The sequence below is a fragment of the Perissodus microlepis genome, chromosome 23, assembly GCF_051167445.1.
Source record: "Perissodus microlepis isolate ML-2025 ecotype Zambia chromosome 23, ASM5116744v1, whole genome shotgun sequence".
Lineage (NCBI taxonomy): Eukaryota > Metazoa > Chordata > Actinopteri > Cichliformes > Cichlidae > Perissodus > Perissodus microlepis.
In genome coordinates, this window is record NC_140482.1 from 5,277,756 (window position 1) to 5,290,343 (window position 12,588).

At 42.7% G+C, this 12,588-nt stretch overlaps 2 protein-coding genes across 4 annotated transcripts in view; one reads left to right on the forward strand and one right to left on the reverse strand.

Annotated features, from left to right (window-relative positions):
• The window catches only part of LOC146360828 (voltage-gated delayed rectifier potassium channel KCNH8-like), a 60,486-nt gene extending 52,648 nt beyond the window's left edge, over nucleotides 1-7,838 (forward strand). For all 3 annotated transcript variants that reach the window (XM_084922171.1, XM_084922170.1, XM_084922169.1), the window contains exons 13-15: nucleotides 4,763-4,872; nucleotides 5,133-5,179; nucleotides 6,915-7,838. In XM_084922171.1, coding sequence (XP_084778297.1) covers nucleotides 4,763-4,872; nucleotides 5,133-5,179; nucleotides 6,915-7,664 — 907 coding nt within the window. In that variant the 3' untranslated portion in view covers nucleotides 7,665-7,838. The remainder of the gene's footprint in view (nucleotides 1-4,762; nucleotides 4,873-5,132; nucleotides 5,180-6,914) is intronic.
• Nucleotides 7,839-8,459: 621 nt separating this feature from the next.
• On the reverse strand, nucleotides 8,460-9,358 carry LOC146360829 (gamma-crystallin S-like). The gene is made up of 3 exons (XM_084922416.1): nucleotides 9,350-9,358; nucleotides 9,033-9,275; nucleotides 8,460-8,732 (listed from the first exon to the last, which is right to left on the reverse strand). Exons 1-3 carry the CDS (start codon nucleotides 9,356-9,358, stop codon nucleotides 8,460-8,462), a joined length of 525 nt encoding a protein of 174 aa, XP_084778542.1.
• Nucleotides 9,359-12,588: the final 3,230 nt, after the last annotated feature.

Here is a 12,588-nt window from a genome sequence, read left to right on the forward strand (position 1 = left end):
AAAACAAGCAGAAGAGAACAAGAGTAATAGAATAAACAACATCACAATGATATATGGGAATATGACAGTAAATACTAAATATTAAACATTATTGTGCAGCACATAAGATCAACAGAACACAGTGTGCTTTGAGGTAGGAGCCAAAAAGGGTGTAGTTTGTGGGTGTGATCACCCGTGTGTACACCTGTGAGCATGGACGCGCTTGTTTTTTTAAAAGGTTCCTTCATGTAATGATCTGCTAGAGGGTGTGGGGAGCCACTGCCCCGTCCTCCAGGGCATGAAGCAGGTATGGAGGAGATCAAAACTCCAGACATCCAGAGGCCCCCAGAACACAAGAGACCAAGGAAGACCAACAGAGGGGCAGCTGCACCACTGTCCCAGAAAGAGCTGAGGAGAGTCCCAGATGAGGGCTCACTCAGCAGCCGCGGAGCAGAAGCCAGGGGGGGTTGCAGTGACGCGCCCGTGAGCTCCGCCGGCAGCCAGCTGTGCCAGAGTGACCGAGCCCCAGGCCGAGAGGCCGGGGGCACCCCACCCCCGAAGTGGCCCGAGCGAGCCCCAGGCTCCAGGCCCCGACAAGCGGCCACCAAGGAGTGAGCCGGTGTGTACCTGGACGCCCATCCCCAGACACAAAGAACCACCAATGCACCGATGTCTGAGGGAGTCCGCCACTGGCAGGGGAAGTGGTGGTGGGGGGAGATAGGCCTCCAAACCTTGGAGGGCCTGAGATGTCCCCAGAGAGGTGGCGTCTGATACCCAACCTGACATATAGACGCAGACATACAGGCACACACAGATACAAACATCCATTCCCACCCTCATGCTCTCATATGCACTTACTCCACACTCAACCAACGTGGAGACAAACATAAAGAGACGCTGTACACACGATCACACTCCCCAAGCGTACTCTACGAACCGGGTCTAGGTACCCTTGCCCCTGGAGGGGGGAACTGCACCCAGACCCAGGTGGTGTAACCCTTTTCCCTGCGGTGGGGAGAGGCAGACCGCCCCGACTCCGCAGCAGCAGGGAGGCCCCACACTCCAGACCGCAGTCGGACGGCCAACTCCTCCTTCTAGCCCCCCCGCTCCAGCAGGCCGCAGAGAACGGGGGTGAGAGAAGACTCCAAACCTCCCTCCACCCGCTCATTGTAGTGTTGATGCATGTGTGTTCTAAGGTGCATTTAAAACCCAGGAGGGCATGGAGCTACCTGCCAGAGAGCAGCAGGTAAGCGCATAGCCCCTCCTGATAGCCCTCAAGGTCTACGTGTATTTAAAATTGAGAGGTGGGCAACGACGCCAGGGGTGAGGTGTACACCCTGATGGTCTTTTGGAATCAGTGTAGTGTGCCCACCCCCAAGATCCTATATGTATGTGTAATGAGAGTGTGAGTAATGTGAATGTCTAAGTTGTGGGATAAAATTGAGGCAGAGGCAGCCAGAAGGGGACAGAGGGGGGGGTAGCCTCCTCTCATATGGGTTTCTTAAAATAAGGGGTTGAAAAATTTCCCCCCTCTCTTTTGTCAGTGACGCTACGGTGGTGTTGTATATTACTGCTTTAAAAGTCGTTTGTGTGTAGCTAAAGTGATGTTACAAATTTTAAATGTATGCAGATTCTCAAAATGCTTTCTTTCAGAAGATTTTTTTTTTAATATCGAAGAGGAAAAAGTCTAGTTGTCCCTCTGTGTTTTATATAAAGGCAGAGTCTCAGAGTGGTTTCAGAAATGGCTTTCATAAAGTAGAGACTTATCCAAGAACGAAATCACACAATCTCTCTGTGCGTGCTCTTGTTTTTTGGAGGAATTCTCTATGTTTTGGCGTATATACTCTACCTAACATTACAGTCCAACTGAGGCGGGTTTCAATTCTTGCCTTTAATACATCCTATTACAAGCACGCAGCTCTCTTCATGGGTCTGCACTGCAGAGCAATATGACTGGTGGACGTAGCAAAGAGAATAGTTCTTATATGAAACTGCTCCCGACAAAGTTGGCATATTTTATTTTGAATAAGTGGGTCAAGATTTCTGAAATGAGATGCTGCTGCTGATTTTTTTTCCCAGTCATCCTTTTTCATCCTTTCAATTCCAGCCAAGCGCTGTTTAGTTTAATTATATTCAAGAGAAGGCAGACATCTCTACAGCCAATATCTTCAAAACTGGGAAACTCACCAAAATTAGATGAATAAATAACACCACATGCTTAGAGGAAGAACATGGTAATTGGATTTGGGGACTGAAGTGTCTGGTAATACTATGGGAAGTCCCAAAGCTGAGATGTGTCATGTCCAATGTAACTTCACCGAATTACTTCAAAGGATGTTTTTTTTTTTGTTTTTTTTTAATCTTCACCAGAATGGGCACTGTTAATCTTTCGACTATGTCTCACAAAAAGCTGGCAGATGGATTTTAGGTTTTTATAGAAAGGACGAAGCTGTTGAACAGGAAGTAAGATCATGTCTAAGCAACTGTCGCAAACTTGTCGAGGAGGAGGTTATGTTTTTGGTAGCATTTGAATGTCTTTCTGTTTGTAACCGTGATAGCTGGAAAGCTTTTGAATGAATTCTGATGAAACTTTGTAGGGGTGTAGAGCGGGGTCGTGTTAACAGTCCATTAAAATTGGTTCACATCTACCAAGGTCTTCAAGGTCAACTCAATGATTTATTGGTCAAAAATTGACCAATAAATCATTGCAAGTGTGGTGTGTGTCAACATATACAAAGTACTGTATATAGTTTAAAATATCATGTTATTTTTTAAACTCTGACCTCTTCTTCAAGGTCAAATAAGGTCTTTTATCTTTAAAACTTAAAATTCTGCTGCCTTTGTTTGTATTGGCAACATTTAAGAAATGATACTGGTGAAAAGAGCATTCTCATTCCCCAAAACACATTTACATGTATAGATTCAACCAGCTCCGAACACGTAACATACTGACAATTGTGTTGGGATGAGAACGTGTTGTGGTGAATGGGCATTCTAAATATCACTTAATAGTTTGCATCAAGTCATATTTGACCGAACTTTTACGTTTTTTCAAGTTGGCCTCAAAGTGTGTCGTATCTTTAAAGTATTGTCAAGAGAAAAAATGAGCCGCGTACTTACTTAGAAATATACTGTAGTATAACGTTATATAATAATCTCACATTATTAACGCCCTTATTTGCAAGTCAGTATCCATTAGCTACTCATACATAATGTTTATTTACACACTACAACACTATCCCCTTAAAAGTAAATGCTCCTCGGAGAGTGAGCCACCATGGTGGTTTGCGCTCTCGGACTGCTTCTTGTTACATTATATCCACATAAAAAACCTTATTTTGATTCAATCCACACTTCTGTTTTTGGTAGTTTGTGTCCAATTTCTACATAAAGTCCTAAAAAAAAATGTAAGTTTCACCTTACACCTCATTTTGCTAAAGATCCCACAATGTAACGCTACTTTCCTCCTTCCTCGTGAGATAATAGGCACGCACATTAGCGTTATGCAATACTACATCTGTCGGTGGTGACTCATTAGCGTCCAAAAACTCAAAGTCCTAGCAGGAGTAAATAGCAGATGAGTGAATGAGGGAGCGCTTACAGTCACACACTCTGTGTATGATTGTGAGTGAGCAGGAGTGTGGATAGTAATTAGTACACAGGTGCACAGCCTCTCTCCGTCATCTGCTCACACTGAGCACGACCTTTGACCCACTGACTGTTGACAGCTGGGCAGCGTTTCCATAAACCCTCTTTATAACGATGAGTTCTCGGAGAGGCGTGGTGAGCCTTTGACATCTCTGTGAACTTTGCGGGGTTTGTAGAAAGCAGATGGAGGTCTGGGATCTGCAGGAGTCTAGCAGATAATAGATCCGAGAGACTTTCCTCTCAGAGCTGAAGCACTCTCAGAACAGACAGCAGTGTGGAGCGAGGATGCTTTGATCATTTTTGATGTACTGGGTTGTAAGTTTCCCATAAAAGAACTCAACTACAAAACTATAGACTTTAAATCGATGGCGCTTATTACATTTATACTTATTTTTGCATGCTGCCTACGGATTTTTGGTTTGTCATCCAGGTTCCACTCACTTTGAAATTCACTGAGCAAATGCACGCACCTCAGAGGACAGGGCACAGCTCGATCTTTTCTCATGCACCACTCTCATGCATATTTTAGATCCTAATAGGAAAATAATAACAACTTTTTATTGAGCAGGTTTGTGCCTCCCAGGCTAATGAATCTTGTCGACTACTCTACTCTGAAAAGAAAGTGTTTGCTGTTAAGAATATAAAATAACTGAAAGGTTTTGGGGAGTGCCTTAATCACACTCCTGGAAACTCTAAAGGAGTTCTGTGTGATATAATAAAAATATTTCTGGACTCAATGAATGATTTATTTTGTTGGAACTTGCTCATGTAAATTTACATTATGTATAATGTAAATTTACATGAGCAAGGAGGGATCTTGTATGTTGTCTTAAACAAGTAAAAGCCATTTCCAGTATACCTGCCTGGATGTATAACTGCAGCTTTTAATGTGTCAGTATGCAGTTTGTTGGCAGAGTCTGCTGCCACCATGTGGTGTCTCTGTGTCATTAACCAGCAGGTTTTGATAGCTGAATTCTCACATTCAGATAAAATAGTTCCCCAAACTGCCCCCTTTTTTTCTGGAGTCTCTTATTATACTAACTGGCAATTATCTGATATTGTAAATCCAATTTTATTGTGTTATCTTGTTGTCTTGCGTGAAATGCACTCTCACCACCTCCCCGTCTTCCCTCAGGTTTGTGGATGGGATCGAGACAGAAAACCAGAGCGGTTCAATTCCGAGGTTTGATTTTTCTCCCAGTGCAACCCAGAGCTTTCTGCCCGGCCCGGATTCAGCCACCTCAGGTAAAGAGCAGGAAGAGCAGGTAAAAACTAATGCACAGTAATACTGAAGTTTTTTGATGGATAGAGCCTTTGTGAATATTATGTTGCTACTGAACAACATTCGTTTATATGGTGGATGTTTTTGTTATTGTATCCAGCTCACTGGGTATCAAACTTCTGATGGCCACATTTTTACATCATCCTTCATACCAGCTTCCAAAGTCCTGATTCACTCAGAATTAATGCATTGTGTGTAAGTGTGTATATCTGTGTGTCCACAGGGGCCCGGGATGAAACCATGCAAACCATTACAAAGCTTAAATATGAGGTAAGGCTTGTTATAGTCTCATGAAAAACAAAACAAAGCATCTTTTCAGCAGGCTCTTAATCTGTGGTTACGTCCACATTTTTTTACTGGGCACTTGTGGCAGCTAATGATTTATTACACAACCATGTAGAACACGGTTGTTCAGCTGTAAGAGTTTAACTTTCTGTCTAACTTGTTGTTTCTAAGGACAGTCTCAACGAAATGCATGTAAAGTGGCTCAGTTGGTTCAGGTTCAGACTTTGCCAACACTTTAAGATATGAATCTATTAATGCTAAGAACTGCATGAAGTTAGTAATTAATATTATTATTATTAGTAGTAGTAGTAGTAGTAGTAGTAGTAGTACATCCCCATGAAAATAATGCAATTCTTCGATAAAGTGTTCTAGGTGCACCAAATCCTAAAAATTGATGATTTAAGCCTGTTGCTAGGTGGTTGCTAGGTAACATGGTGACATTATAATATATCATGTATAATTCAACTTCAACAGATTTGACTGCCATTACATGAAAGTTGTGTAATTCTTTCATTAGATATTAGGTGCTTAAAGGTTAAGAACAGGTCGTTGGTAGGTGGTTGACAAACAACGTGATGATGTCATAACGTGATGTAGATAAGAACCTTCAGGGGCCTAAGATGTAGCTGCTTGTCAAGAGATTTTGTGTATTACTTCAGGGCAAAAAAATTGTCCATCAAAACTTTATTCAGTTTCTTTGTGGCTTTAACAAAGAAGCAGTTAGGTGATGATTAAAGGGATCAATCCAGTTGATGACTCCAAATGCTAGAAAGGTACATTTCATGCACTGCATGTGTGTCGTTTTTCCTTGTTATTTTTAAATACACTACATTATGTGATCAAACCACAGTCCCCTGACATGTGAATGGTCCCTGGGGCACAAGCTAGTGTACTCCTAGAGGGAGTACATCCAGCAAAAATCTGTGACAAATCATTCCCCCCACCCCCACCCCACCAAATACCTACCATAGCCCCAGGTTGAGATTGGTTTGTTTAAAAAAAAAAAAAAGTAAGCTTGCTCTACAACTTTACTTACTTTAAGCAGCTTTGTGCGCTTCAGGGATTTCAAAATGTGAAACACGTATGAATATGGATATTTCAGTACTTGTTTTTAAGCTTGAGGCATAAGGTTTTTTCCTGTTTGCCTAATTATTTGTGTACTTTCACAATTTTAAATAAATAGACTTTGACAGTGTGGATTTGGATTTGGAGAAGAGTTTCTTTTCTTGGGCGGTGAGATGATGGAATTCATCAGCTCTTTTTATTTGTTATTTGCTTTATTATTTATGATTTGTTAGAGACATAAAGAGACTTCATCTGTATATAATTTGGTGTAACTTGTGTTGCATGATGACAATAAAAATTAATCACTTGCTACTGGTTTAATAAGACTCATTAGGGCAGGGAGTTAATTAGACCAAATGAAAGAACAAATGAATGAAGGAATGAAATCATTCTTCATAATTATTTATGACACTGACCAATGAATATATTAAGAAACAGTTATAAGCCATTTTATGAGCTCCATGCCTTACACGTTTGGAGCATGAGATCCTCGGTTCCCTTCAAGGAGGAGACACAAATCCCTGCGGGGTTATCTCGACAAGAGTGTCTGGGATAAAAGCTTCTTGTAATTATGTGTTACTGAGAAATGCTGTATTTATATGGGATTACCAGTAATATTATTTTTGCTTTCACATTCTTTCATCTCGTCCTCTAGATGTCTGTCCTCTCCCATCAAGTATCCATTGTGAGTCAGGAGCTGCAGGAAATGACGCGACTTCTCAGGCCTCTCTTTCACAACCCGTCCGCACTGCTGACTCCCAGTGCCGTGACTCCCTCGCCCAGCGTGTCCCCACTCAGCTGCTCTCTGGCCCTACACCTCAATACCCAGCGTGCACCTGTGCACTGTTCTGATGATCAAAATCCTCCGTCGTCCATGATGCATGAACCGCCCTCTCCACAGCTGAGCATGACCAAGGTGTTTCAAGGAGAGTTCGATACACTTTCTTCTTCTCCTTCCCCCCATAGTCCTCCATTCTCTCACCAAACCAGTACCACTCCCCCGGTCTCTCACCGCTCGGCTCCCCCTTCGCTCAACAGCTCTCCCCACGAGCACACAATCATGCCACATCCCTCCTCTTCCACCTCCATCCCTTCTCTTTCTTCATCAAGCCACCCATTATCCATCACTCCCCTTCTGGTGGATTTATCAGAGCCGCAATCACGGCTTCGGCCCCACTTCCCACTCCAATCCCATTCTGAGTCCCACCTCCAGTCAGAGACCCACTTCATGTCCCAGTCTTATCCTCATTCCCTTTCCCAGTCTGACATCCAGCCTCAGATTTTTCTCCAAACCTCCAGCATGGCGTCACGTTCCCGAGAGCCCCTCCTGGACCTGCAGAGGGTGGAGTGGGGGGAGCACACCACCCAGCTTAGCCTCGTAGATGAGGGACAGTCCTCGATGTGAGCACACAGGAAGACTGGGACACTCGACTAAGAGACGGGAGCAGCATGCCACACATCCTACTGCATGATAAAGTTTGGCATGCGGGTTACAATGTAAATATGTCGATTTTAAACTGTTGGAAACTGTTATCATGAGCACCTTCAAGAAGATCTGAGAATAAACGTTTGTTTTACAGTTTCATTTGATTTATTTACAGTCAATCATATAAAGGAAAGACTTCTAAGTGTATACTAAAAGCATTTTTTTTCTCCTTTTACTGTGCTAGCACTGGTTTCTGTTAGGATACCAGTCTGTAAAATGATTTGAAAGGTGTGCACCACACAGCAGTAATGTTAGACTGACTGAAAATGAATGCAGCTCTTACACAACTCATGCAAAAGCAATGATTGGAGCTTTCTAAAGGACATGAGCATACCAAGTTTAGCCCTGACTTAAAATAGCTTGAATTTTGCATAAACACTGAAGTGGTGCCTTATGTTTTTAATTTGGGAAAATCTGTGAACATAAAATCCGTTAAATGGTGTTACAGCACCCACAACCCCCTCAACTAGACCCCCGAGTCCCTTTTAATAACTTCTTTAATACAGCTTTAAATAATTTAGCTGTGGTCACACAGGGTAGACTTTTTTATCTCCACACTTTAAAGCACCACACTAACACACAGGGATGAAACAACTTCGCAATGCCTCATCATCCAGTTTTTATTTTAGCTATTTAGCAGCTGCATTGATGCAAATTATTAGCTAATCGAAAGCCAAAGAAAAGGTTAAAAAAAAATAAATAATTGGAATTCTTTTACTCAGTCAGCCGTCTGAACGACTGCACAGTGGGGCAGACAGCGCCCCAGTCCACAGGCCTGCGGTACTCGCCTTTCTCCAGTAGGTACTGGCGGCCCTTGTAGTTGGGGTGCTCGTAGAAGACCCACCAGCCTCCCAGGACCCTGCAGGAGTGCACCTCTCTCCAGTGAAACGTCTCCAGCACAGAGGCACAGTCCTCGCTCGCTTCAAACACCTGACCGGAGAAATCGGCTTTGCCATACAGCTGGATCTTGTAGGGGTCTCCAGGGGCCTGAGTGAAGCGGGATACAGAAGAAGACGGTAGGTAGAGGGGAGGGGGTTGGGAAAACAATGAAGCTAGGTTTGATTGATGTCACTACAAAATATGTTGTTTCTTATCATGGATTTATTCCACCGATCCAGATTTCAAGATTCATTTATGTGAAAATGAAGTGGCGTTTTTAAAATGCTATAAAAATCCCCAATGTCCCCTGAGATGTGTAGGATCTTAGGGTAACACAGCCACTTTCCCACTAACCACAGTGTCTTGGACCTCTTGGTACGAGGCACCTGATGTGTTGAGATGGCTTACAAAGTGAATCATCTTGCAAGAGCTGACTCTGTCATTGAGGCCATTCCAGCTGTGGTAGTTGGGGTATTCCCCTCTCTTCAGGACGTACTGGTAACCCAAGTAGTTTGGTCTCTCGTAGATCACCCAGGTCCCGCTCTCCACACGGGCCGAGTTGCAGCAACTCAGATAGGAGTGGAAGTCGGTGCAGTCGCTGTCGCATTCGTACCTGCGACCCTGGAAGTTCTTGTCCTCGTAGAAGATGATCTGGGGGATTGTATGTGAGTGATAACCTGGTATTAATGATTTTACATGCCAGATCTAAATGTTGTTCTACTCACCCTGCCCATCTTGGGACCGACTGTGCTTCACACAAATATCTACAATAATGTAACGTGTATGTGCTCATATTGCCCTCTTTTATAGCTTCAGAGCCCTCTGAAACTCACACAATTGCTTGGTCATGAGAATGAGATCCAAAATTTGAGTCAGTGGTTCCACTGCTACTCGTGTTTTCCAGAAAGAGGCTGTGGGATTAGACCACATAAAGACCTCAGGCACTGACCAACTCTTTACAGAAAACTGTAAACATACTGCACACAGTGCGAACTACACACACGCACACAGAGTTACAAATAACACACTGATGGATGATTGCATAAATATTAAACTGCACTTAATCATAGCAACTCTAAGCTAAAGTAGAACTCCCATTAGCTGAACTGCTGAGGTGTATTGCCATCCAGTCAGTGTGATACTTCTTCCTCTTCAGTCCAAAATGCTGCATTGTCGTCCAGAGCTTCAATACTTCAGTTCTGAATTTCATATCAGAAGTAAGATGATGTACTTCTTGCTGTGTAGCATAAAAATCTCCCAACTTCAGCTCACGGTTCGGGCTGTAAACTTTTCACACTGGAAATCCACTGGTTAGTCTGCTCACTTACATATTTCTGTGGATAATCTGTTTTCTTTTCATCTCAGTGCAGAGATGGCAGCAGTTCCTCATCTCTGCAGTCAGTACTCACTTTTCAGTCTTAACACATACACGCTGTGCTCACATGAAAGCAAAAGCATTTACACAGGCTTTACATAGGCATGAACAAGGCTGGCTTAACAGCTGGTTTTTGGTGATATCACTCAACAAAGGTTAAAGAAATTAAACCAACTAAAGCACAGTTGTTGTTGTTTTCCCCTGATTTGTGATTTTGCCATATTTTATATAGAGATTATGAAATCTATATTTATATCAAATTACACCCTTGCCCTGCGGGGGGTCTTTATCCTTCAAGGCCGGGTCCTCTACCAGAGACCTGGGAGCTTAAGGTTCTTGCACAGTAACTTTGCTTATCCTAGGACGGCGCTCTTGGATGTTGTTCCAGGGATCTGCTGGAGCCAATCGCCTAGCTCGGGAGTCACTGCACTGAGCTCTCTGTTTACCACTGGGACCACTGTTACCTTCATTCTCCACATCTTCTTGAGCTCTTCTCTGAGCCCTTGGTACTTCTTCAGCTCGTGTTCCTTCTTCCTGATGTTGCTGTCATTCAGTATTGTTACGTCTCTCACTACGACCGTCTTCTTCTGCTTGTCCACCACTACTATGTCCATTGGAAAGCCATCACCAGAACCTCGGGACTTCCAGGCCATATTCGGCATAGATGTTTCTGTATACTATGCCGGCCACTTGGTTATGGCGTTCCGTGTATGCCCTTCCTGTTAGCATCTTGCACCCTGCTGTTATGTGCTGGATTGGCTCAGGGGCAACTTTACACAGCCTGCACCTGGGGTCTTGCCTGGTGTGGTAGACCCCAGCCTCTATGGATCTTGTGCTCAGAGCTTGTTCCTGTGCTGCCATGATTAGTGCCTCTGTGCTGTCTTTTAGTCCAGCTTTGTCCAGCAACTGGTAGGATTTCTGGATGCCATCCATTTCTTTTATCTGCCTGTGGTGCGTGCAGGAGCCTGCCTTTCCATGATGGGTCTTCTCCTTGCTCCTCTTCTTACTTGTGTTTGTGGTTTTTGGGAATCAAAACAAGCAATGTAAATTTATTTGTTTAAATTCATGATAGCTCAGTAAAAGTTACATAGGCCATTTAAAAACATTTGAAATGATTTCTTTATTCTTGTTCTCTGTACAGGTGACACAATTTAATTTATCTATATTTCTGAGGACGTCAAAGCCACAGTGAACCACGGAAGACAGACAAAGGAACTACAGGTGGCTTTGGTAGACATTTCCTGTACATGTATGCATTCATTCATTCATTCATTATTTTTATTATATGCAGTATATTCCATCTGTTTAATTTTGTTTAACACACATTTTCTTATTGTATTTTTTATTTCAATTATGTAAAAAAAACAAACATCTTCTTTTAGTTTTGTATTTAGTTTTAGTACCTGATAATTACCTTAAGCTTAAGCTCTGGACTAGTTTACACACCCTCAGTAGCAAACATATAATTTCCCCCTTGGCACCACAGTGAGGCAGCATTTGCACAGAAAAGCACAAGCTTATGACAGGTCCAGTATATGTACAGTCTCTCATTTTTTTTTAGAGCAAGTGACAAGTGTCACCAAACAGACGGACAGTACATGTCTTTATTTTAATAACTGATTTTGAATGTTAATATTAAACATTTCCAATTGGCTTTGTTTCATTTTCTTTTTATCATATTATATATTAAGTTATAGAAATATCTTTATCTTGTGGGCCTGTGAGTAAAACGTAGCCCTGAGCCTCTGTTAGTTACATATGAAAAGTTTTGCATCTCTTTCAAGATTAATCCATTTAATAGAGAAGCCAAAGAGTGATTATTGATTATTATTGACAATTATAATTTGTATGTGACTGATCTGACAAGTATCTTCTTAAAATGCGCAAAGCAAAAAAAAAAAATCCACATGGATTGAAAGAGAAAAAAAAGAGACTTGATTTTTATTTGTAATGTAATGGTTTGTTCTGCAGTAACTTTGAGGCCTTCAGTCGGCCGCACTGAAACTTTGTTCTGCTTTAAAACAGATTGCAGACATCTCACTTTATGCCATATAAGTCAATCAAGAACACACCGCGTGGTCTTTTAAGCACGTTAAAGCACGTGTAACATCAATATTTGCCATTACAGGTTATGAGAGCCGGCTTGTTCCCGCTGGAGCCTTCTGAAAGCACCCTTTAACTGCTGCACATACCCACACACACACACACACACACACACACCTTATGCTCATGGTGAGTGACCTGTGGTGAGCTGTCAAAGATACTTAAGATGATGTAGGACAGACAAGTGTTGTCAGTGCGGGCACATATACACACACACACACACACACACACACACACACACACACACACACACACACAGCACACAGGGAGAGAGAGAGAGCAAAACCACAGAGGAGGTGCGACAGGAAAGCAGACGGGCTGAGTGGTAATGATAGGTGACTATTCTTCCATCTAGAATAAATCAAGACATGCTGACCACAGTGTTGGGAAAACCCAGGCCTGCTATTTGGACGCACACACAAACAAACATATAACCGGTGGATGGGCGGTGTATATATGTGAAATAAATAATGGGGAAAGTCCAGG